This window comes from Archocentrus centrarchus, chromosome 6, assembly GCF_007364275.1.
Source record: "Archocentrus centrarchus isolate MPI-CPG fArcCen1 chromosome 6, fArcCen1, whole genome shotgun sequence".
NCBI classification, from domain to species: Eukaryota; Metazoa; Chordata; class Actinopteri; order Cichliformes; family Cichlidae; genus Archocentrus; species Archocentrus centrarchus.
In genome coordinates, this window is record NC_044351.1 from 35,414,794 (window position 1) to 35,440,555 (window position 25,762).

The 25,762-nt window shown below is 44.3% G+C and overlaps 3 protein-coding genes across 5 annotated transcripts; 1 reads left to right on the forward strand and 2 right to left on the reverse strand.

The window, feature by feature from the left end:
* Nucleotides 1–383: 383 nt before the first annotated feature.
* Nucleotides 384–11,914, reverse strand: tat (tyrosine aminotransferase). 2 transcript variants are annotated; one of them, XM_030730969.1, is made up of 12 exons: nt 11,783–11,914; nt 8,096–8,382; nt 7,850–7,954; nt 7,671–7,738; nt 7,369–7,527; nt 6,597–6,735; nt 6,439–6,491; nt 3,234–3,386; nt 2,792–2,920; nt 2,215–2,298; nt 1,116–1,214; nt 384–1,033 (listed from the first exon to the last, which is right to left on the reverse strand). In XM_030730969.1, the coding sequence occupies exons 1-12, from the start codon at nt 11,830–11,832 to the stop codon at nt 893–895; spliced, it is 1,467 nt and encodes a 488-aa protein (XP_030586829.1). In that variant the 5' UTR covers nt 11,833–11,914; the 3' UTR covers nt 384–892. The 2 variants fall into 2 exon arrangements, with proteins under 2 accessions (XP_030586829.1, XP_030586830.1); XM_030730970.1 differs by lacking the exon at nt 11,783–11,914 and adding an exon at nt 9,798–9,941 and having other exon boundaries at nt 385–1,033.
* Nucleotides 11,915–11,955: 41 nt separating this feature from the next.
* On the reverse strand, nt 11,956–23,075 carry LOC115781337 (uncharacterized). The gene is made up of 9 exons (XM_030730968.1): nt 21,857–23,075; nt 21,458–21,681; nt 21,254–21,355; nt 19,697–19,798; nt 18,187–18,300; nt 17,801–17,909; nt 13,769–17,195; nt 13,552–13,679; nt 11,956–12,100 (listed from the first exon to the last, which is right to left on the reverse strand). Exons 1-7 carry the CDS (start codon nt 22,035–22,037, stop codon nt 15,685–15,687), a joined length of 2,343 nt encoding a protein of 780 aa, XP_030586828.1. The 5' UTR covers nt 22,038–23,075; the 3' UTR covers nt 11,956–12,100; nt 13,552–13,679; nt 13,769–15,684.
* Nucleotides 22,493–25,135, forward strand: pdf (peptide deformylase, mitochondrial). Of its 2 annotated transcripts, none has more exons than XM_030730971.1 (3): nt 22,493–22,595; nt 23,864–24,494; nt 24,635–25,135. In XM_030730971.1, exons 2-3 carry the CDS (start codon nt 23,888–23,890, stop codon nt 24,790–24,792), a joined length of 765 nt encoding a protein of 254 aa, XP_030586831.1. In that variant the 5' UTR covers nt 22,493–22,595; nt 23,864–23,887; the 3' UTR covers nt 24,793–25,135. The 2 variants fall into 2 exon arrangements, with proteins under 2 accessions (XP_030586831.1, XP_030586832.1); XM_030730972.1 differs by lacking the exon at nt 22,493–22,595 and adding an exon at nt 23,556–23,690.
* The last annotated feature ends 627 nt before the right edge of the window (nt 25,136–25,762 follow it).

A 25,762-nucleotide genomic window follows, 5' to 3' on the forward strand; every position in this document is an offset into this window, starting at 1 on the left:
AGAAACATCCAAAGAAGAGCTTTGAATGTCCTTCAAGAACCCTGGAGAACTGTTCCTGCTTAAAGAAAGCTGCCTCAGAGGGTTCAGGAGGAGTTAGAATGATACAAACTCTGTTTTTGCCTCACTTGGTGTATTTACACTCATACTTTAATAAATCTCTGCACCTTTTTCCCATCAAAATATAAAGAAATGAGGGGTGGCTTAAGACTTTTGCACAGTACGGCATTTATCTGTTTTCTATTATTTACTTAATCTGCTACTCTTTTGTTTCCATTTATACTTTGTTCTGTTTTTTTTTCTTTTATATGACATATTTATGTCTTTGTGCCTGAAACGTACTTTAACATGAAGAGTCCAGGTCAGTAACTTTTTCTTATATCAACACGAGTTATATCAGCACAGTTTATTAGTTCACTATTAACGATACCACAAAGCAAAAGGTTGTCTGAAGATACACATTTATACTTTATCCATCCGTCTAGATGATGGATGCAGTTACACAGTTACCATTTTAAAGTACAGAGAGTTATGATAAAGATGCTCGTGCAGATTTACACAGCATATGCAGGAGATTATAAAATATATAAAAATGAATATTCAAACACATTCCCTTGCTCTACTTATAGATCAGGATAAGCTAACAAATAAGCCAGCGTATGTTTGCTTTGTGTATCTGCAGATTATATCAAAGAGTTGCTACACAACGTCTATAAATACACAAGTACAGGTTAATGCAAGTCATCAGTATAAAATATAAATATCGCGTTTGTTCATTTCTTAGAGTTTACATCCAAAATTACACCATCAGATCTGCTGCCACATGCTTTTTGCTGCCACGGCAGCTTTTTAAAAGTGAAGCTGAGAGCCGTGAGACGGGCACAGCTCCACAGCATCACTGGTCCAGGTCATTGCTGTCACAGCTGCGGGGCCGATAGTAGCGCTGGCAGAACTCCCTGATCCGAGCACAAGCCTCCAGCATCATCTCCTCTGGCACTGTCACCACGATGCGGAAGAAGTTGGCATACTCGAACGCCTGCACGAGGACAGAAAGGATGGAGTTCAGTAACGTGAGGACAAAAGGATCAGCGGTGAGAGGAAAGGTGACGGCGTCTCACCGAAGCAGGCAGACAGAAGACCGACTGCTCGGTCACCAGACGTTCAGTGAAGTCCACGTCGTTCTTAAAGTCTGGGAAGTGATCCATGTCAATCCCAACCTGAAAGATGGAAACACACCATTCCCTCTTAGTCCAACCTTCGAACTCTGAACGCTGCATTTCATTCAGACTTTACTGTGTGCACGCTTCATTAGTGCTGTGGTTTGATTTTTAAACTGAAGGATTTCATTTACCCACCAATCACTAACTTACAACAAGAAAGCAAGAATGAAAATCTCTCATTTACATAAGTATTCAGACCCTTTGCTGTAGCTCCACCTTGTTCTCAGCTGCTTCCTGTTTGCCTGAATCATCCTGGAGATGCATCTGAAACTTGATTTGACTGGACAGAGTTGAGAATGACTCACACCTGTTTACATCCCACATTTTATATTTCATGTGAGGACAAACACACAAAGCCATGAAGTAGATCTCTGTGATAAAACCACGATGAAGCACCGATCCAAGAGTGCCTCCAGGAGCTCAGTGGCTTCAGCTGTGCATAACTTACTACATCTGCCAGTCCGGTTAAATGCAGTAACCAAGCAAGCAGGTCCTCGATCAGGGTGACCAAGCACCCAACAGTCACTCTGACAGAGCTTCAGAAATCCTCTGCAGTGATGGAGAACCTGCTGGTGGTGCCACCATCTCAGCAGCACCCCATCAATCAGACCATATGTTATGGGCAGCAGGAGATACAAACTATGGCGCCCTGCTCGGAGTCAGCAAAACAGGATTTAAACTGTATGTAATTATTTAAAAGACTCTGAACCAATGAGGCAAAAAAGTGTCTTCTGAACACCACGTGTGTCTCACTGTATGGATTACTGGGGTTAATGTGTCTAGTTGGTCTGTATGGACAGGCTCAGACTTTAGTAGTACGAGGACATCTGTCCACTGATGGTGCTCGATGTTCAGGCTGAGCTGCTTGTAGACAGTGTGCACACACAGTGTCTATCTTTATCTGACAGGCTGATGTGGGAGGGATTCCATAAAAATTCACCGTGCCTGCTGTAAATCCATCCTGACACAAAATTTGGAGTGAACTGCAAATACTGACCATGATGTACATGGCTCCTGAAGGCATGACGGGGTTCAGGCCGGGGACCGTGGACAGCTCGCTGAAGCAGATCTCTGAGTTGGACTGAGGAAGTAAAAGAGAGAAACCATTCAGTCTGAAGATACAAGAAAAAAATGTTAAAAGTCCACATCAGCTGGACAGGAAAAGTAGCAGAGAAATACACGTTTTATGCTAACTAAAAAATAGATATTTTAATATTGAATATTTTGATTTTGTGTAGGATAGAATTCCACTTCCTGAATCATTTTGGAAACTTTACTGGTTTTAAGTGAATGTTGTTGACATTGAATCGACTCTAAAGAAGTTAAACTTCAGCTGAAACTACAGCCCCAAAATTAAAGAGGCTGAAATATCATAAAACTGGCAAAAAAAAGCACAGTATTCAAGTTATATATGTAAAGTATATTCTGAAGGTTTCTGTCAAACACACCACAGTATATATTACAACATGAAGTATCTCTGCTGTAGCTGGGGTAGGGGTCAGCTGGCACTATACAAACTCCTGTAAATCATAAAGATGGGACACGTTTTCCCTCTGGTTTGGCCCCGCTGTCACCTTGAGAAAGCTGATGGTCTCGCTGTAGAAGCTTTGAGGAGTGTTGTTGAGGATGCTCTCCAGCGCCCCCTGGACGATGCTGCAGGCTCCCAGAATACGCTGGCTCAGTTTTACCAGACCCTGTCGAATCTGGAGCGGAGAAGCGTGAGAGTCAGGTAAATGTGTCACTGTGTCTGGGGCTGAAATAGTGAGTCGGCACTGCCCCCATCAGGTCAAACTGTCATTTAGAACGCTGGTAACATTTTTCATCATTCAACCTGAGACACTTTTTTGTTAAAAACATTAGAAATGTCATTGTTGACGTATTGACAGCAGAGGTGTGAGGCATGCTGAATGCCATTCACAGGATTTCTGTGTATTCCTGGTAACAGGAGCTCTGGTTTATCTACTCAGGTCTAACTGTTCTCTCTCTTTTGAAACAATGCAAAAATGGGGGCCATACCTGGGATCCAAATATGTCATTCCTGTCATGGATGAGGATCCATCCCATCCTCCAACCAGGGACCAGCCAGCGTTTAGCCAGCCCTCCACAGGAAAGGATGGGAATGTCACTGCTGAGAGATGCCACTGAAGGAGAGCTGCAGCCTGGGAAAACCTAAAGGAAAAATAAAGAAATTAAATGATGAGTGGAAGCGGGCTTCAGGTTTTTTACTGCCTATAAAGATTCCTGAATTTTATATGGGCCGTTTCCCATTTACTGAGCTCTGTGATTCCCTTTAAAGGCTTTGATGTTTGTCTCATTTGTTCCAGTGTTTGAAATGTAGCAGCTCAATACTGAGTGCAATTATTACTCATAACACTTCAGTCAAAATAGAACTGATCTTCCATCCACTGACCTGAATTCATGCCAGGTGACATGAAGAGAGACGAATGCATGTTCACAAAATGTTTCAGCTGAGGCAAAAACCAGTCAGCTGGGATTCTCCCACCAACTGCCTTCTTAAAGCCTTTGAATCCCTCTGAGTAAAGTTTGGGTTTGGGATGAGGTTTCATGGATTCCAGCTCACTGTTCACGAACAGCAGCTAAACAGCACCCAGTGGTTTCATGTGAAGGGCAGCAGAACGGTTCTTACTCTGACCCCAGTTATTAAAACACATGCAGCAGGTTCATATTTACATTAGTCACAGATAAGTTCAAAACAACGTTAATGAACACCATCGTCATCAGTGTGGAGAGACAGGAACGGGCTGCAGGCTGGACGTAAACCTGAGCCACCTGCACCACAGACATGTGGCTCACCCACTGAGCCACCCATCCTTGTTCTGATTAGAGTGAAGGCTTAAGGTTGGGTGGGCCCCGGGGGGTTTCTGGATGACTTGGACATAGACATTAAGTTGGATCCTGTATGGTATTTTTTGTGAAAGCCTCCCACATTAAGCTGACAGGGTGGAGCGGGAGCTGCTGTACTGTAGCTCTGAGCTCTCCACAGGAATAAAGAAAAACTCGTTTGACTCTGAAGAGAGAAACAAAGAGAGTTAAAGAGTTCAGGGAGGCTGAGGCCGAGTTAACCACAGAGAAATGTTTCCCCCACGGAAAGCTGGTTCTCATTAAAGCTGCGTGACGTGGAGCAGGACACTGCCCCGCATCCTATTGGCCAGAATGAGATGAGTGACATAACAGCAGCACAAATGTGCTTGTATAACGCACCACTTCAAAGCATTTTTGGCACAACGTGGTCTGAAATGCCTCTCCTCTTAACTCGAGCATGAATTAAGTAAGAGGAGGATGGCTGTAAAGCTCTGATCCACATGCAGAGCTCTGATGTAATAAAAGGCTGGATGGATAACATGGAGTAAATGTATGGGTTATTGTGTTCCTGGTTTATAACACTGACTCATATACAGGTCAAACGTGCACAGAGAGCATGCTGACTGTGCAGATGTGCCCCATAAAAACTATTTATCTCTGAAGGGCACACAGAGGTGAGGAACAGTGGCTCTGACCCACTGACTGAAACTCAGTGGGCCGTGCAGTTCACAGACACCCCGATCCTCCACTCACTGAATTACAGGCCTCACCAGTGCACCCCAACCAGCTCTCCACCCACCGCACGCCCCCTTACTCCCCAGTTTCTGCTGTAACAAAACCAGACAGCTGCAGTAATTGCAAACACATGCAGCCAGAAAAGTGCAAAGTCATTCTGCTCTGCGTATATTCAATGTGGAATGGTCCAGTGGGGCTGAGGCGGTTTGTGGATGCACCCAGTAACCCCACCAATAAACTGTTACAGTCATAAACAGCCCCCACAACACAACATAACCCTTCGAAAGTTCCTCTTTGAGGCTAATATCATCAAACAGAGAGCAAAACAGCTGCGACACGAGTCCTCAGTGTTTCTCTGTGAGCTAACAAAGCTTCATCTCAACTCCAGAGTTTCTTTAAATGGAGGAGACTGAATAATCATGTAGAACTAAAATGTCATTTATGAATCAAAGTCTGAATTCATGTCAGTGGAAAATTCCTGTGCTGTTGCCTCATTTCTGTAAGCTGACAAACAAAATGAATGCTGGCAAAGAGTGTGTCTGTTTGTGTGTATCTGTGCACATATTTGCATGACCTTCAACTAAACTTTGACCAGTACAGATGTTCCCAGGCTGACACAGATGCCAAGTCTTTGTCCCAAACGCGCTCATGTTGTAACAGCATATGTAACCAGCATTTGAAGTTACCATCTTCATACTTGATTCTATAAAAATGTTACTGACAACTTCAAAGAGAATTCACAACAAGAATTTTGACTCTAATTAAACATTTTAACAAATATGAGGACAATAAGCTTGTTTAAAGTAAAATATTATGCAACATTTTAGAAAGAGATGCAATAACGACCAGTGGAAGGCAGGGTTTATAACACTCTATTTTCTTCTGCTAATCCATGACAGGGTAGGGTAACCCTGGGCAGGTCTACAGCCTGTCACAGGGCTAATACATATTTCATATAATACAATTTTCATCTATGGGCAATTTAGCATCACCAGTTAACCTAACTCCACATCTTTGGATTGTGGGAGGAAACCAAAGCACCTGGGGAGAACCCACGCAGACACAGGGAGAAAAGGGCACAGGCCAGATGGGGATTTGAACCCAGGGCCTTCTTGCTGTGAGGCAACAGTGCTAAACACCACACCACTGGGCTGCCTGCTTCTAATGTAATGGGTACTAAATATTATAAAGCGATTTTAGATAGCGCCCTGCTATCCTCAGATGCAGAATAGGCTTCTGTAGGTTTAATGTGTTGGAAAAGTTAGAAATCTAATAGAATATTTCACAGTGTCATTTTCCTCTGTTTCCACTGCTGTTCAAAAAAGCAATCAAACCTTTTGCAATAGCTGTACGATCACACCCACATCTGTAAACAGTAACAGTGGGACAGACTCAGTGTAGACTGAACTGTCACTATACGCCGATGATGTAATTCTGTTTATTACAACAAAAATCAGTTCTAACTTTATTCCATTTAACCAAAGCTGAAATCTTTAAAGGAAACTGGTTTAGTTTGTGCTGTAACTCATACTAACAGGAAGTGGTTCCCCACATGCAGAACCAAGGCAAACCTCTACTGTCACTATGTTTAAAAAAGTGCTTCGCTGGTGTTACACAAAGCCAAGCCCACCTGCTGAGATTTGTGTTGACATGCTGCACTCACCATATCACTGTAGATCTCATCAGCCAGGATGGGAACACAGTGGCTGGAGGCCACTGGACAAAAGAAGAATGGGACTGATTCAGAGACGTTATGTGTTTGATTTGAATTAAAAGCAGAACTGGAATTCTTTGCCGTTCGGGGCCAGGAGAGCAGCCGACCTTTGAGGATCTCCTGTAGGTGCTCCTTGCTGAAAACGGAGCCACACGGGTTGGATGGGTTGGTGACAATAAGACAGGATGTCCTCTCATCAATCAGGCTCTCCATGTGCTGCAGGTCAACCTCCCACGATTTCTCTGGCTGTGAACAAAAGCATATCAAGATTACAATAATACATATTTATGCACTAATGATGTTCAGGGACAGAGGTTTCACTGATGACGTGTTGCAGGGAGATGCAGAATAAAGCTGTAAAAAGTTCCACAGGTGCAATGAGTTTTTATTACTATTACTTCACTGTTCTCTGTTATTTTTATGCCACTTCAAACTCACGTTCATTTCAGTAAAAACTTATTGCATCAGCTTTAGTTGCTTTACAAATTAGATGCTCATAAATGTGATTCTGTGATATAAATGAACCTACTGAACAGGAAATAAATGTGCTCCAGAAAACATAAATAAATATCAGTGATGATGTTTCCACGTCCTCCCACCATCACCAGCTTCATTCACATGAGACGCTCCCAAACTGTGCTGAGGTCAGTCAGTGTTTCAGGGACAAATTCACAGATATGCTGTCTCTGCATCTTATGTGCTTCATGAGCGCTGAGTGTGGAACATCTGTTTAAGTTTATCCATTCTTGATGTACTTGAACATATGAGTACAAAATGTCATAATGACCACAGTCCCAGCCCCAAAGAATTTACCCCTCAGGTCAGCATTAAATAAGACACATCTGTAAACTACCCAGCTGTCCCCAAACCCACACTTACCAGCAGGTTGTAGAGTTTGACCTCGATGCCCATGGAAACAGCCAGAGTTTTATATAAAGAAAAGCCAGGGCATGGCACCAGGATGTTGTCCCCTGGGTTGCATAAGACACTGATCGCCAGGTCAATGGCCTGACTGCAGCCACTGGTCAGAATCACATCCTGAAAGAGAGAGCAGGTCCGCTTTAGTTTGGAGAAAAGCACAAATCCAGGCTGATATCAGGATGCACTGCTGAGTTTGCAGTAATGGTGTGATTGAGATTCAGGAGCAGAGTGAGGGTGATATGTGTGTGAGGAGGGAGCACCTCTGCCTCTATTGGAGCCTCGGGGCAGCTGTAAAAGTTTGCCACCGCCTGCCGACTCTTCAGGTAACCTGTCAGTGTGCACAGAGAAAGGATCCATTACTGCAGATTTTCTACAGGATTCTCCGTCTGGCTTGAAAAAACATATGTATATTTGTTTTCATGTCGTTTCACTCACTCACCGACAGAGGGCGCATAGCCGTTGTATTTTTGGGAGTCTATGGCATCTTTCATGGCCTGAAGAACTGCATCATCTGCGGGCAGGTTTCCAAACACAGTGGGATCCCCTGAGCAGAAAGAGTGATGGTAATCAGCAGTTAGAAAAAGCAAAGAACCAGCATGAACAAGCAAACATGATATGGAGTTTATAAATATCTGTGCAACAAAAGGGTTTAAAGTAAATTTCAAGTCCCCAGTTTATGCCCCACCTATGGAAAGTGCGATCATGGGCTTGTCGGGGTTCGGGGTGAGCTTCATCCCATCCACGATGGCCCTGATGGGGTTCAGCGTGTTGTTAGCCATCTCCGAAGGCTTCACCTCCCACCTCTGCCGGCGACTCTTCATTTTGGTCGGATACAAGGTGCCGTTGATGTTGACGTGGTGGATGCCATTCCCGTGCAGCGCCTTTCTGTTGACTCCGTTTCCATTCAGGGCTTTGCCGTGAACGCCATTCCCGTTCATCTGAACCAAGTAAGACTTGCTGTCCATCCTGGAACTGAAAAGGATGCTGGACAGTGAGTCCCACAGACCGCAGCGCCTCATTTAATGCAGCTCAACCTCATAATATGCTGTACTTTACACTCCCAGATATTAACTTCATATTCAATTCGTGAAACGCAACAAACTTCATCCTTTCAAAATACTGTAATGAGTGCAAAGACTCGTATCTATACTGTAAATCTGTAGTTAATGAATGATTAAATTAAAATTGGATTTAAGAAAAAAAAATCGACAAACAGCTTCTGGATCTGTTATTAAATCCCAGATTTATTCACGTTGCTATTATTTATTTATTTAGTGTATCATTTTCTAAAATAAGTAAACTGGGAAATTAATGCAAAGATATAAAATAAATAAAAGTCAATACAGAAACATCATCACTGATTCATGTGCACTGTATTTATTTATTTATTTATCTATGCCCCCCCGCAGTGAGGTTTGTATGGAATGGTGGGGGGCATAGCTAATAATGCATAAACACAAATATAAAGTTAAAATTCAGTATATAAAAGTGTGTAAAATTAAATTAAAGTAAACAATTAATATGAAAATGTTACATTAATTAATTAATTAATTAATTAATTAGGAGCTTCGTTTACTTCTATTTTTAAGCATTTAATGGTTCTACTTAAAAATTTTCTTTTGTATTTATCCCGATTATTTCTCCAAAAATGTTTTAATATCTGAAACTGTTTTTAGTGTGGACAGAGGTTGAGCGTCATTAAATAAATTAAAGCATTTAATCTGGGCCTTTGTCTTTTTATTATTGTGTTGATGCTTTTAATAGCTCTTTATAAATAAACTAATAAATAAATAATAAATTGTTTAATTTCGTTTTTAATTGATTTATTTGTCTAGTGTTGTCTTTTCCTCCAGCGTGCGCGGCTCCGTCATCTCAGACTCATCGAAAAAATAAAACTTTGGTGTTACTGTTACTGTTCTTCCCTCCTGACTGTGACTCGTTTTTCTGTTCGCATCATGTCAAATTCAATTAGAAATAAAATACTAAAAATCTTCCAGCGACAGCCAACACACATCGTGTGATGGAGGTGGATTTTAAATTTTTTAGGTAAAAGAAAGAAAAGGAAAGGATTTATTTGCCTGAATAATTTCCTCTCATCAACATCTGCTTGGTTACATTTTCATTCATCATTCAAAGGCTCTTCTATTCAAGCTTGGAGGAAACGAGCATTTTATCTTCATCCGTGAATGCGTCATTCATAACTCATTCATCGGTCTATGAAGAACCTGAGTGGTTGCATTAAAACATAAAGTTGTGCATCAATAATAAGAGTGAGCCTTAAAAATCTTTGAAAACGTGCAATTAATTCAGTCCATACGTCATTTTATTTCAGCCCATTTAATAAAATTATAGAGCTTTAAAAAGGCAAAATAAAAATGTTTACTTGCCTCATGATTGATCCAGCAGCGCAGTTTAATCACTCTCAGGCAAATTAAACAATAGAAGCCAGGATGTATGAGCCCGGCTTTATAGCAAGAGCCCCGAAAATGGGAGTTGAGCCCGGCCCATAATTCCATTGGTGGAGGCTGAGGGCTGTGCCATCACACCCCTCTTACATCACTAACCAGAACCATACCACAAACCTTTAACGGCACCGATACGTTTGTGGAGGAGCAGTAAAAGAGAACAGTCGGTCTCACGCACAGGGAGACCACCTCCGTGCGTCACAGCGGAGCTGGGGCCACAGCGAGGGTCCGACAGCGCGGCGGCAGCGGGCGAAAACGCTGCAAATCCCACCGCTGAGTTTATGCATCTCTGCATAAAGCGTAGATCATTTTCCTTTTTATGCTCCAACATTACTAATTTTTTAATGCTGGACGCCTGTAATCGCCTCTAATTGAGTAAAGGAGAGCATCCTTCCTCCACATTCATGTGCAGCAACAGGCCCTCCTGCATCAATCACTTTCAGAGACCATCAGTTCTCTAAATCACATCTGGCTGACACTCTTCCCCTGGAAATCTTTTCATATCATCAGTTTTCACCATTTCATAAAATTACAACTGAAGTCTCTTCTCTGTGTTTATGGGCTGCAGCCTCTGTAACATATTTGCTTAATCCGAACCTTCCTGGATTTTATCTAGCCTGGGTCATGGCGGTGGCCTGTGACCCACACGTTATTATGCAACATGTGACGGATGTTTCCAGAACACTGATCAGTGCGATCAGGGAAACAGCAAACAGGGAAAAGAGGGAAATGAAGGATGGTTCTAGTCGTACCTGACTGTGGGTCGGGGTTCTTGATGCAGGCTGCAGAGCTGTGCTTTGACTTAAACCTGCATCTTATTGTCGCAGTGCATCTATAAGAGCAGCCCAGACTCACAGCAAACATGTTTAAACATGTTTAATAGCTGCAGCTGTTGTGCATGTTTTGATGGTTTGTGTTGTTGCGGCAATGAAGCTGTGCAACAAAACAGCTGAAACATGAAGTCAACACAAAAGCGACAAAGACCGCAGTACGGAGGTCATTTCCTGCCGAAAGGTTTCACACAAATAAAACAAATAAAAAATAAAACAATTCCCTGCTGTCGAGGGGGGTGGGGGTTGGCTAATTCCGGCTAAGGTATCACGTGACTTTTGGCAGAAACTTACCGCGGAGGAGTGGAATTGTTTTGTATTCGAGGACAGTTTGTAAAATATGTTTGTAAAACCGGTTTTATTTGTGTGAAACCTTTTGGCAGGAAATGACCTCCATACTGCAGCTCCCATGTTATAGGCCTAGGCTGCTGGGGGGTTCCCATGATGCACTGTTTCTTTTCTTTCACCTTATTTACTTTGTTTATACCCCATTCGGCATTTAATCATTAATTATTATTAATCTATGTCTGCCTTCCACAGCATGTCTTTTGTCCTGTCTCTCTCCCCCCTCAGCAGATGACCCCCCCCCCATCCCCCCCGAGCCTGGTTCTGCTGGAGGTTTCTTCCTGTTAAAGGGAGTTTTTCCTTCCCACTGTCACCAAGTGCTGCTCATAGGGGGTCGTTTGGACTGTTGGGTTTTCTCTGTATTATTGGAGGGTCTTTACCCACAATATAAAGAACCTTGAGGTAACTGTTTGTTGTGATTTGGTGCTATATAAATAAAGTTGAATTAAATTGAATGTTAAAAAGCATCATCCCCGCTCACATTATTTTGTCTTTTTGGACAGTTTCCGTCTTTATCCATGAAAGAGGGGTGTGGCCTCTTTGAGACAGGTGTTACAGTTGTAGCCAATCACATGATCTTTTGTTACTACACAGTGATTGATAGGAGATTAACTCTAAAGACAATAACAAATTAAGTCTGCAAATGTTACACAACACTGAAATTATCCTTTTTTGAATATACCACAAAGTTGTTTACCAACATATTCATGATACACAATAATCTGCTCCTACCTTTGTTGCCACTTCAGATGTGCAACACACGACACGTTACACTGTGTCATTATTTCTTTAACAGAAGCAAAGTCAACATGTACAAAACGCACAAGTCCACCCTGACTGCTTCCAGAGAGGATGAGTAGCAGACAGGTGTGTTAACAAGTGTCAGCACAATCAGAAAAACACTGACCGGCTTTATAGCGGCAGGAGGAACATGGCAGCACAGCTCAGGAAACCACAAACCTCTGGATCAAAGTCCTTCAGTCAGACGAGGCCAAAGTGGAGATATTTGGAGGAAATCAACCTCAGCACGTCAGCACCAACACCTCAGACCTGCACAGAGGTGGAGGGCTGAGGATCTGGGCTTGTTTTGCAACCCGGGCACTGAAAAATCTATGTAAATATTAAATCAAAAATCAAACACATGCTTTTAAGGTGGAGGTGAGGGTGGAGGGTATACTTGTAAAGAACGATTTACTGCAGCTTTTGTACGTCATTAACCCCTGATGCCCCCTGCCTAAACCAAACATTACTGATTCATGTGGGGGTGACATACCTGAGTCAACAACATGTTACGCTTTCATGTGTGCAGACAGCCTGATCACACTGGGCTCTCAATCAATACATCAGACAAACAGTTTAGACAAATCACACTCGTCTCTCCCATTTCCTTTAGTTACACTAAGTCACCTGCACTTCACACACAGCGAGCACTCTGATTGGCTGGCAGTGAAGAGGTGGAAAACTGCTCCTTATGTAACAGCATTACTCAGTCATTTCCCAATAATGTCAGTGAAAGAAGATGGAGCAGCTTTGAGGTCTGAGAGGTGAAGCCAAAGTTTAAGCCATTAAAACTGCATTTCCTCTAATGACCAGCAGGGGGTGCCTCCTGGTTACAAGCACAAACTGCTCCCATGATTAAAGTCCTGGGTTTATTTTTTAATATCCACCTGAAAACGTCCCCAAACTGAGTGAGTTTCAGCTCCACATGAGTACAGGTCCAGCTGAGCGACCTTGAGGAGGGGTCTGAAATACAGTTCTGAAATAATACTTTAAAGTCATCAGCAGGATGACCGGAGAATGCATTTTCTTTATGAATTCAATATTATTGTTTTAGTTATTCTTTTTTGTCTCGTGCTTTTGGGCTGATCCTGCAGCAGCTCCCTAATCTGAACCAGCCTCTCCACGCACCACCAACAGCTCCACCTGCCTGCCAGAAAACTGGTTTCATTGGCACAAATAGTCAGAATAAATTGGTGTTACTGTTTAACTTCTATTATCTGAATTTTTGCTGTTTCATGTTATTCAAAATAAAATAATCAGAGACTTTAAGCTAAATCCTGTAAACAAATGTTTAACCCTGTTTTTTGTTTGTCGAGGATAAAAATAACAAATGTCAATTTCTGAGTTTCAATAGTGATCAATTTTATTTGAGTTATTGTGTGGGGAGGCCACTGAAACAGGTACTCAGAGCACAGCCGCAACCTTTGACCTTACAGCTGCATCAGACATGCAGTTAGATGATGAGAGAGTATATGAGTTGGGGGGGGGGCTCTCAGAAAGCAGCACTTCATCCAGGATCTAAATCAGTCATTACCCACAGTGGACTCGCAGCGGTTACCACAAACACCATCATTAAATCGTTAAGTTTAGGAGGCTTTGACACACAGAGCAGCTTTGGATACATTGTTCCCTTACTCAGGTTTTCTTTGTCTGGTAGTAACATGAGTTTGATGATCTGAAACATGTAAATGTGACAAAGTCAGGAAAGGGGAAATACTTACGAGCAGCTACGGCTCCTTTTATCGTCACACCTGCCAATCAAAGCAGCCACTCCCCCAACTTAAACCCTCCCCAGCATCGTTCCAGGTAGCTTCATTGTTAACCCCTCAAAACGCTGCTAATGTGAAATCTGTGAAAGCACAAGACGAACGCATCAGTTCCAGGTAGCCCCACACATTTGTTCTTTTATCCACACTCGATCAGTCAAGGTCACATTACCGCAGCTCGCTAACGGCGGCCTCATTTCACCTCCAGCGTCACGCTGAGCTTATTTACTGTTCCCTCCAATAGAGCTGTGCAAACACACATCTGCAAACAGAGCGGGTGGGGCTGACCTCAGGGCTGACCTTTGACCATCCTACAAACAGCTGGTACTGTGTCAGGCCTTTGATCTGATTGGGTGAACGAGGAGACAGGCACGTAAGAGGCCAGGGACAGACAACCAATGAGCAGTCCTCAGAGTGCAGGTCCACATCTGCTCATCAGCTGACAGCAGACTCTACTCTACTCTACTCTACTCTACTCTACTCTACTCTACTCTACTCTACTCTACTCTACTCTACTCTACTCTACTCTACTCATAACCATCTGGCCTTCAGCTGAAGGATAAATATTTGCAATGATACCAAATATATCAAAGAGATAAATCTGAAGTAAACTTTATTTGTTGCTGATGCAGCGACACGAGCTTTGATGCAGTGATGTCACTATTTGATACAACTATAACAATCCCACCAGTCATCAAATATGAATCTGTTGCCTATAATCAACCATCTCAGCTTTTAAAGAAAACTTGAAATTTGAAGCTTTTTTTTTTTTGGACTGGTTTGAACAGCAGGCTGAGCCCTCAGAGCCGACGAAGAGCAGGAACCTGAGCTTTTACTGAAATATGATGAGTCCAATTCAGACTCATGAGGAAGAGAGTATACAGTACTGTGCAAAATTCTTGAGCCACCCCTCTTTATGTTTTGCTTCCAAGCAGCCAGACTAAATGTTTTAAAGTGGTCATGAGCATCAGTTCTTCCTCCTGAAGCTCTTTCAGTTCTTCTTTGGTCATTGGCTGCTTTTTCACTCATGTTCAGCTCGGTCCTCCCACCTGACCGTTTTTTTATTTAAGCCTCTGAACTCTGACGTGTGCATCAGTCAAGTACAAAAAAAGGTTCCAAACCCAAGAGATGAACCAGTGTTGTATCTACACACAACGCAGCAAGGAACCAGTTTGAAACTGTATCTTTAGGCTCTTTGTTAGCAGCAGCCTGTCACAGAAGCACTTCATTTGGTCCCATTTCTTAAGAAATAGGAAACAAATCCAGCAGAGAGCTGACGGGACCTGAGAGCTGCATCTGGACCTTCAGCCGATCCATCTGCTGTTCACTGAAGCCTCCTCAGAGATGTTTGCATCCTTTTCCCATTTTCCTAAACATAAAGAAACGAGGGGTGGCTCGAGACCTTCGCACAGTATTGATAACACGTATGAAGTGGAAACCAAATTAATGTGTTTGCACATTTTTCTCAGTTCATTCCAATGCATATGACAACATGGTGACCCCTGACCTCTGAGACAGGGCCGTCACTGTCAGAGGAATGATGCCATCAGTCACCTCTAACTCTGAGCTTTGTGTCTGGGTTTAAGTGATGGACTCCATGGAGCTGTTAGGAGTCTGTAACCACATCTGTGCAAAGCACACAAGATATATTTCATACATTATTATGAGAACTGCACTCAGATAATACTGCTCTTTCATTCTTAAATAGGACTGTTACTGTAAGTACTGTCCAAGTCCAAGGATATGCACAGAAGCCACACCGATGTAGACAGATTACAGGTGAAAGCAGGAAACCGAACTGTGCAAATAGAAACTATGTAACCAGAAATATGAACCTTCATTTGGACTTCCTGTCAGGGGAAAAGTCCAGAAATGCTGGATGTTAGCCCCCCCCCCGAGCCATTTATTCTCATCTGTCACAACTCTATCAGAAAGCAGAGCACTCGATACACACCTGTACAGGTGCTGCACCGTATCTTTGCTGAAATAAAGTCTAAAAATAGAACCGTTGACGGGTTAAAAGCTTTCTGCTAAATGTTGTCCTCGAGTCCCGGCCTCACATCTCCGCTCCTGTTTGGATGAATGTGTTCAGGTGTTGTCACACTGACTGAGCATCCGTGCTCTCTCATACTCTAACAAAAGCGCTTTCTTTGTGATGTGAGGATTATAATCAGGGTCACAGTCAGGTGACTGCCCTCCATCACTGCTGGAGGTGGTGTAAAGCGTATTCACATCGAAGGAGGACTGTGTGTCTTCCTCGTCTTCCTCCCTTCTTTCCTCACTGCTGCTGCCTTGCTCCGCAGGCTCTCCGAGGCTGGCTGTGACTCTCCATAGGTGGCACTCCTGAGCGCTCAGCCTGGTGAGACTCACACAGGGCTGTAACAGCTTGGACTGCAGCAGCACAGCCTGACTCTGCAGCGATAACTTCAGCTGAGTTCTGCTGCTTTTGGACCTATTCGAAGCAGAGGAGGAGTGAGTGGAGCGTCGGGTGGGTCCTGATGGAGGCCTCGTTTGCTTTTGTGAGTGACGATGACGCCCGATGGAGCTCTGAGGGACGACTTTTTTAGAGGACTTGGACGATGATGGGATTCCACTGGCAGCGCAGGCTGAGGACGAACTCTCTGACTGAGACGTAGACACCAAAGTAATTTGTGTAGGAGGTCCAGAGACACTGACGTCACTGGCTGTGGGCGGAACGCCCATCTGAAAGGCACTTGGGACTTGAAACTGCTCAGAGTTTTGACTGAATCCCTCAAACAACTGTTGGTGTCTGTTGGTGGTGCAAACCTGTCTGAACTTTCTTGGAAGTCCAGCATGTCTCGTTGGTGTTGGACACCTGGGAGATGAACTGTTATTTGTTGAAGCCAAAGTTTCTTTTAAGTTTCCTGAGTGTGGAGAACTTAGCATCTCAGACCTGGAAGAAGCTGCCAGAAGAACCTGGTCCGGTAATGCTTGGTGGGGTTTACGGCCCCTCCCGAAGGAGCAGATGTCTCCTTGTCGAAGCGGCGGTGACTGCAGAGCAGGCAGTGCAGAGTGTGTAGAACACAAGGCCTGAGGCGGCGTTTTTGAGTGTGACGTGTCACTCGCTGATCTAGGTGACCCAGCTGGTCTGGATGCTTGGGCTGCTGCCTGAAGAGGGCTGGGGGTCTGTCTCCGATCAGGTGGGATGAGGTCAGACGGGGTGAGGTCATGTGATGAAGAGGTAGAAGACGATGACTGGAAGAGCAGGGGAGATGAAGAAGCATTGGTCTTAAGGAGCGGCTCCTCGGAGAGCTCGTCACAGCACTCCCGCAGGATGCTCTTCACCCATCGCAGGTGTTTGGAGCAGAACTGAGGGGTGGGGGCAGCCTCCTGAACATCCTCCTCTGCTGTCTCATTTACCTCATCGCCCTCCTCCAGTCGCCGATGTCCTTGAACATCTGAGTGTGTGGACACATCCTGGGGGTCCTCCTCATCACCTCTTAAAACCTCCGGCTGAAGGTCTGGAGGAGTTTGGCTTCCTGCTGACTGGAGAAGAGCCTTTGACGAGCTTCCATACAGACCCGACTTTAAGAGCTGAGGTGACCGAGATATTGATACTTGATGACAGTAAGCAGCATCTAAAGAAGGAGAATAAGACATTTTGATCAGTGAATTGAGGGATACCTGCTGAAAGCTGAATAGAAGCTGGATTTATGGGCAGGACCTCTCCAACTGTGGCAGAGAGCATGAAACACAATAACGTGGGACTAGATGTTACTGCACTGATGAGGATTACAGCAACACCTGTGAACAATGTTACATATTATCCTTTTAAATGTTAATCAGCCTTGTTGTTAGTTTTTACTATACTGAGCACAAAGGGAATAAAATGTGTGTCTGTTGGATTATTTCTTTGCTTCGTGGCAATAAATCTGACACTGCTGGAAAGCCTGTTTATTCCACGGAGCCACACGTGTGAGGAAAATGCATCTGTGGGCCGAGCAGCAGAGGCGAGTGCGTGGGCTGCACTGTGGTACTCTGATAACTGGTGACAAGCTTTTGTCACACTAACATATAAAACAGTATTTTGGATATTCATAATTTCACACAGAGAAGGATACTGATGTAATCCTGACAGCAAAGCTACCCCAACCCTTAAATCTAATCACACACAAAGCTGTAACCTTTTGTCAGCTTCATGTATGATGTGAAGTTGTGTGTTTTGTGTTGAGTCGTTTCTTACCGCAGCGCAGCAGTTTCTTCAGAGTTGTTGCTATGGTCGCGGGGTCAGAGGTTATCACCTCTAAAAGCAGCTTCTCCTCTTCAGTCACAGGACTTTGTTTCTTCAGGATCTGGAAATCACAAAGTGCTTTCATCATTTCTGCAGCTCTTCACTCTCATTCTTAAAGGACGCCAGTGGGTGTCTGACCACTTGAGGGCGCTGTAGTGCCAGCAGGACAATTTATCTGCATTCCCACATTATTACAGACACATCTTTACACACTGCAGTGTTTGATTTTAATGACAGGAGGCTCCACACCAGATTAAAGAACACACACACACACACACACACACACACACACACACACACACACACACACACACACACACACACACACACACACACACCTTATCAATGTAGGTATCTCCCTGTAACACAGCATCCAGCTCATGGAGATACTGCAGCAGCCTGTCCTCGACTTTCTGAGCATACCGTTCACCATACTGCTCCTCCAGCTCCTTCTGAAAGAATTCCATAAAATACAGCACAGGACGGTCAGAGGGAGTGCAAAAGTCTTGAGCCACCTCTGATTTCTTTAGATTTTACTAGGAAAACGTGAAATAGGTGCAGTGATTTATTGAATTATCTGCAGACACATGTGGAAATGCAGCATCTAAGGCAGAAACAGAGTTTGTACAATTCCAACGAGCTTCAGTATTTGGAGGCCGATCCACCGATACTGTGTCAGGTTTGTTTTTACTGCACAGGCAGTGTGTTTGGGATCATTGGAAAATGAAGCTGCTGCCAATCAAATCTGAGTTTCTGAGTTCAGAATTCGAAACATTTTGATGGCTGAAATGCAGCCGCTGACCACATTGGAGCCTCCAGACTCCAGTATCTCCAGTTTCCTCAGATTTCTTAAGGACATGCTGCACAGCATGCAGAGATATGCCAAGTTTTATCAGCTCTTTGGGAATCAGCCTGTTGGAGCAAAAATACTTTTTTAGGCTGTTAAATTGATATCTTTGGTATCTTTCACAGATTCAACTAAAGAAATGGGAATAAATGATGTTTTGTGACATGCTGATAGTAACAAAGTTCACACACACTTGATTTAGGTGCCTTTTCATACCCGAATGATTCATAGGTCAGTTTGTGGCTTAACAAAAACAAAAACAACAAAATTTTCCTGTGAAAATGGTCCATTATAAGGGCTGAAAATGAGTGAAGCAGCAGCCAATGTCCAAACCTGGAGACATTCTGTTAGAGACCACTTTAAAAATTACAGGAACATCTGAAGAAATGGGTGGTGGCTCAAGACTTTTGCACACTACTGTGTGAATACTGCTACATTAACGAGTCCCATTAATGTGTGAGTAGGTAAAGGCAGATCACTTTATATACAGCAGGTGAACGCACCGTAGGAGGAGATGTTTCGGCAGCCCTACACCTGTGTGGCTGTTTAAAGCCCTGTAGTGCCCCCTGCTGGGCAGAGAGAGGCTCACAGCTGAGAGCTGAAGGGGACTTTAGAGTCGGAGCAGCTGAACTCTGTATTGAAATGAAGCATTTTTCTGCCACACATGTTGAGTTTCAGCTCATCATGAAATTATTTAGCAACTATAGAGAAATACAGGTAAACTACAGCCTGGAAAATAAGTCTAGTTCATATTTACTCTGATTTCTCCAGTATTATGAAGGTGGTGTGTAGTTTATAAATATGCTGTTGCCATGAATCATATTTTTTAAATCACGTTGGCCATAATTATACTGGGACATTTATATCCAGCATTCTGGATCTGGCTCATTATCCATTATCAGGTCGACTTCAGTCTATTCTGCTGCTATCAAACCAACATATTGATAAAAGTATCAGCATATTCATCTGTTTAAGCAGCGACTTAATGTAATCACACGTACCTTAATGTAATCGTCACGTCTGTCTTTGTCCACAGCAAGTGTTTGTGCCAGAGTCCTAAAGTCCAGGTGGTTCTTCCTCATAAGGAACATTTCATGTTGGCTCTGTGCAAAAGAAAGAGTCACAAAGCAGAAAATCACTGTGTGTTATATAAGTAAAGCGTTTAATGCAGGCAGCAGTAACGCCACTCAGGGGAGCCGATTCCACGTGCGCCATCAGATTTTTCAATAGACAAAAGTTCATGAATGACTCATTTATTTTCAGTAATTTATTTACTGTATCAGTACTTTACACACTAATATTACCCTAAAAAATATGTGAATAACTTCTGTGCAAGTGCACTTTTCCAGGTCTGAAAGGTGAAGCCAATGTGGAAGAGCCAGAAACTTGCATTGTTTCTTACGGCCAGCAGGGGGGGACTCTTGATCCATCCACTTCGTAAAAATCTCGACTTTATGGCCTGAATCACTACTAGCACATCTTACTGAATATAACATAATGCATTCTTTACAGTCCACTTCTGAGGTGGTGACATCACAGTGGCTAAGTCCATCTACAGTATACAGTCTACAGTGGCCTTGACAAAAAGGTGGCAGAGCTGAAGATGTTAAGCTCTTCGTTGGGAGTGAGCAGGATGGACAGGATTAGAAATGAGACCATCAGAGGGACAGCTCAGGCTGAGATGGTTTGGGCATGTGCAGAGGAGATGAAGATGGAGCTCCCAGGCAGGTGAAGATGAAGACCTCAGAGGAGGTTCATGGTTGGAGGAGGACATGCAGAGGGTTGGTGTGACAGAGGTGAATCACTGAGCTTTGTGTAATTTCAGCTTTTGTGTTGATGCCATTTGAAAGAATGCAGCAGAATTTTTACAAAGCCCTCATTCATTCATTCATTCATTCAGTTGACTGGTAATGGGTTCATTTAAAGGAAATGATGGACGTAACGTTTATAAGACATCCCACATTTAACCGACACACAAGATGTGTGAGCTGAACCTGAAAGCCAGAAGTACCCGGCAGGCTTTGTTAACGTTTGCACTGTGAACTCTGGGAACTCCAGTCATATTTTTATGGTCCACGTCCAGCATATACTGGGTTTGTGATGGTGTCCTTTGTTGTAGATCAACCAGCCACAAAATGAAAATCAATAACAGTGATCATCTTGTTACAATGTCAAGTTCTGCTGGGAAATCACCCTGAGGCAGACAAAACACACTTTAATGACAACAGCACTGTCCAAAGGCAGCAGCCTCCCTCAGTGGGACAAGACACCCCCCACCCCCAAGACTGCTCAGGTACAGACCCTACAAGCTCATGGACATGACAAAGACCTCCAATTCCCCAGATCCCAGTGGGATTAGGAATCTGGGAGACATGCCAGAACAAGCCCACAGAAGCCCCGAAACCCCCTTAGCCTTCAGACACAACAGGACACCCCGAGAAGCTCCGAGCAGTTTTGTGAGACCTAACCCTGAAATAATATTATACAAGACCAAAATCAACTGAGGAAGAGCACTTGTATTCAGAGTCATGCAGACAGTTGCAGTGTTAGACACTTACACACTGATCCTGGTACTTGGGTAGTTTACTTGGGAAGAATTGGCCAATTTTTGACACTGTGTCAACCATTCCCCGGCCCTCCTTCAGCATCCACATAATGACCTGCAAGGAGAGACAGGATCCACAGGAAGCTGGAAATTAATGAACAGTTAACAGCATTTCACATGACTGTCCATGCTTATTGCACCACCACTCATTCCCTACCATGGTCTTCAGGCCAAACATGATCTTCATGTGTTTGATGGCAGCCACCAGTCTGGGTAGAAGTCTGTAGGTGGTTTCCAGAAAGCCTATTACTCTCTCAAAGTGCTCCATGTCCCTGCTTCTCACAATAGTATAGACCTGAGCAGAGACCACGCGCAGCCTCCACGCGTCTTCAAGACTCAGAGGCTGGGAGTCCACGTCTGGCCAGCAGGACGGGTCCACAACTGTGAGGACACAACATGAAGCCACGTCAGACGTTTGTCTTATTTTTAACATTTATTCCTAAAACGTCCTTTATCTCTGCAGTTTTTTAAACATAAATATGTATACAGGCAGGAAAGTTTCAAAGTTCTCAGTAAAGCTTTGTTATCAGCTGTTAAAATCCACTCAAGAACCAACCTTGTTGTACATCCATCATCTTGTGAGTCCAGATATGTTCTATAATCCACACGGGCAGCTTGGAGAAGCTCTGTAAGCATCCAGCCTGCAGCTCTCCTGCGTCCATGGCTCTGCGGGGGGAGACGAGGCCGAGCGTCAGCCCGCTGGAGCGCCTCATGAGCGGGACCGCCCAGCTGGGCATGTACCGGCAAGTTGAGGCTGAGCCTCGAACAGCCCCGGCTCTCCAGCTCAGTTTCAAAATGCTTCACATCACTTCCTTTGAACGCTTACCGGTGCTTATCAGAATAAAAGTTTAGGAAAAAACGGAAACTAAAATAAATTTATTGGGATTTTCCTTCGCCTGTTTGGGATGATGCCAAAAAAAAAAAAAAAAAGAATAGGAAGCTTTTCAGGAGTTAAAGGATTCTGTGACTGCTGTGAAACTGAGCACGGTTTAAAAAAAAGAAAAAAAGTTTTAATTTCAATTAACTACCTAAATGTATAATCTAAACACGGTCAGAAATATTCATCAGTTGGCTTCATTTATATTTTCTTCTTACAATTACTAGTATATATATTTTGTGGACGCATGCAGCCAACATGTGTAGTTGATGTATTTGCGAATGAGTTCGTTGTTTTTATTTCATTACTTTTATTTTGAAGTCCGCTGTACTGAAAGGAAGGAAGTTACCGGAGCCGGGAGCGTCTCTTCCCTGACCTCAGCCTAAGAACAGCGGGGGGGTGTACAGGTTTCTGTGAGGTAAGAGCGCTTAAACACCAGCGGCGCATTTTCCATGTACTGTGACTGACATTAGCATACTAGCGACTTAGCTTCAAAAGCTCGTGGTCGGACTTGAATGGGTGCGCGTGTTTCGTGGCACCTGGACGGACCGTCAGGTGGCGTCCTCCGACGTACTGCTAAACAGGTGGTGTTGAAATTGAAGCGGTTGGAGACGACCCTGAACAGCTGCATGCTGTAAATCACGCGATAGCATGAACAAATATAGCGTGAAAGCTAATGCTAGCGTCAGTTAGTGGCTCTAATATAAAGCGTACACAGAGCTAACCGTCGGGCTTCTGCGTGATGTTTGGAAATCACTAAAGCTGCCATTAAAAAGGCTTACCGAGCACGCAGCTGCAGTCATAGAAATGAAACGTGTCCACTGAACGGCTAAAAAGACTTTAAAGGTTTTCAAGTTGCGGCCCTCCGGTGGCCGCCATCTTTGTGTTGATTCGGAAACGCAGGTGCAACCTGGGAAATGTATTTATTTATTTTTTAATAATTCATGTCAGCATCTTTACCTGTGGAGCAGTGCTGTTACCACCGCTTTAGTTTTTCAGATATCAGTTTCTTTTTAATCTTACTGCGTGGTTACCTGTGTGAATGAGAGGGAGGCAGGTGTGACGATAGTGAAGGTGGATGAGTTTAAATACCTGGGATAAACCATCCAGAGCAACGGACAGTGGACAAGAGAGGGTGAGGAAGAGCGTGCAGGCCGGGTGGAGTGTGACTGACGGAGAGCAGCAGGAGTGAGGGGGGAGGTTCACAGGAGTGAGGCCTACTGTGATGGATGGTTTGGAGACGATGGCTCTGACAGGAGGCAGAGCTGAAGATGCCCAGATCTTCATTGAGAGTGAGCAGGATGGATTAGAAATGAGTCCATCAGAGGGACAGCTCAGGCTGAGATGGTTTGGATGTGTGCAGAGGAGGGAGGGTGGATATATTGGAGAAAGGATGATGAAGATGGAGCTGCCAGGCAGGAGGAAAAGAGGAAGACCTCAGAGGAGGTTCATGGATGTAGTGAAGGACATGCAGAGGGCTGGTGTGACAGCATCCTCGCTGGGATAGAGTGAGGTGAGGCAGATCTGCTGTTGGGAGCAGCTGAAAGGAAAATAAGCAATATTTTAAAACCTTAATACTTTTGGAAGTGGAGTGAATATTTTATTTAACTTACAAGAGTCTTGAAAGATGTGTCTGCATGTTCTAACTAAATAAACCAAATGTCCTCCTCCTGTCTGTCTGCACAGCGTCCCCCCACCTGCAGCCCCACCATGAACACAGCATCCTCCGTGTCTCTGCTCCAGCTCTCCTGGACAGGGTTCAGACTGTGTGCATCTAAAGGCCCTCGCTCCGGAGCCTCGAGCCTGACAGCAGCAGCTTCCACCTGTTTTCCACACGTCTCACCCTGCAGACGCTCCTTATCCAGCAACATCAAAGTGCGCTCCTACCTCCAGTACATCAAACGTAAGATCATCTCCCCTCCCAGTCCTCCGTACAGCCACGTGTGTCAGGTGGGAGACCCGGTGCTGCGTTCACATGCAGCTGCTGTGGACCCTGCAGCTGTGACAGGACCTGAGATCCAGCGCGTCATCAGCACTATGGTGAAAGTAATGCGGAAGCTTGACTGCGTGGGATTGAGCGCACCGCAGATCGGGGTGCCGCTCCGCATCCTGGCCCTGGAATATTCCAAAAGGATGCTTGAAGAAAGTTCGCCTGAATCAAGGGAGCTCCGCGGTCTCTCCGTCCAACCCCTGAGGATCTTTGTGAACCCGCAGCTCAGGGTGCTGGACGGTCGCACGGTGCTGTTTCAGGAGGCCTGCGAGAGCATCTCAGGCTTCTCTGCCACAGTGCCACGCCACCTGTCTGTGGAAGTGTCAGGTACGCACGCTCATAGTGACACGTCTCATCCAGGCTGTGACGAGCAAAGTTCAGTTACATCTCATTTAAGAGGTGTGGTTACATCAAAGGGCTGATGCACGCCTGCACCTGTGTCTCACCCTTCTCTTCTCATCCTGCAGGTCTGAATGAAAATGGTGAAGCTGTAAAGTGGCAGGCTAGTGGCTGGCCAGCTCGGATCCTGCAGCACGAGATGGACCACCTGGATGGGGTCCTCTACATTGACCGCATGGATACAAAGACCTTCATCAATATCAGCTGGCAGGCATATAATGAATGAAGATCCTCGGCACAGACTGTCGGGCTGATGCTGCAGACCATCTCTGAAGCCCCTCTGCAGAAGAACGTTCTCACATTTCCTGTAAAATATCTTCTGTCCTGCACCGAACGGCACATTCTGGTTCATGGTTCCATGAAACCCTAAAAGCAGGTCGAGCTAAAGGAGGCTGTTTCTGTGGACCTCAGATCTGTGTTTTGGTTATAAATGCTGAATCATTAAATGTTACCTTCCACCACACAGGACAAAGGACACGGCTGGGACGTGCACGGCCCCACTGATGGTCTAAATTATTGCCTCCTTACAGAGTCCAGATACTTTAACACATCGGCAGTGACTGGTCATTAAAATGTTAATTATAGTTGTGTATGCCTTTTTTTTCCTCTGTAAGATACCTGAGAAGTGCACGAAGCAGGGTTAATGTCCGAGTTTTTTTTTTTTTTTAAAGTGTCACAAAAGTGGCTCTTTTTACCTGGCTAAATCACCATGGTAACGTATGCTGAACACATCACCTGGTGGGAGCAGGTAATATTCCATCCATTAAAATCAGCTGGAAGTGTTTTCACGGTTATTCATATCGTGATATTCTCTGCTGGAGAACACGATTTATATGACATCACCGCAACCGCTGAATGTGTGGATATTAATGCTTTTACCTGATTCGGAGTCTTTCACACTGCAGGAATTGCAGCTACTGGAACGCAGAACATGCGCCGAGAACACCTGTTCACTCAGATTCATTCATTAGATTAGATTAAACTGTATTAATCCCTTGGGGTGCACGCTCGAACGCTGAGCCTGAATCCAAAAGCCCGGCTTAACAAATAAAGCTGAAGCCCACTGTTGTGATAAGCGTTATCTCCAGCTGAGGTTTTAGGGTTTGTCTGTGTTCCTCACAGAGAGTCCATCTATGGAAAAACTGCAGAAATAAACATGTTTACAGCTCGGATCTGTTGGGGATGCTCCCGCCCCC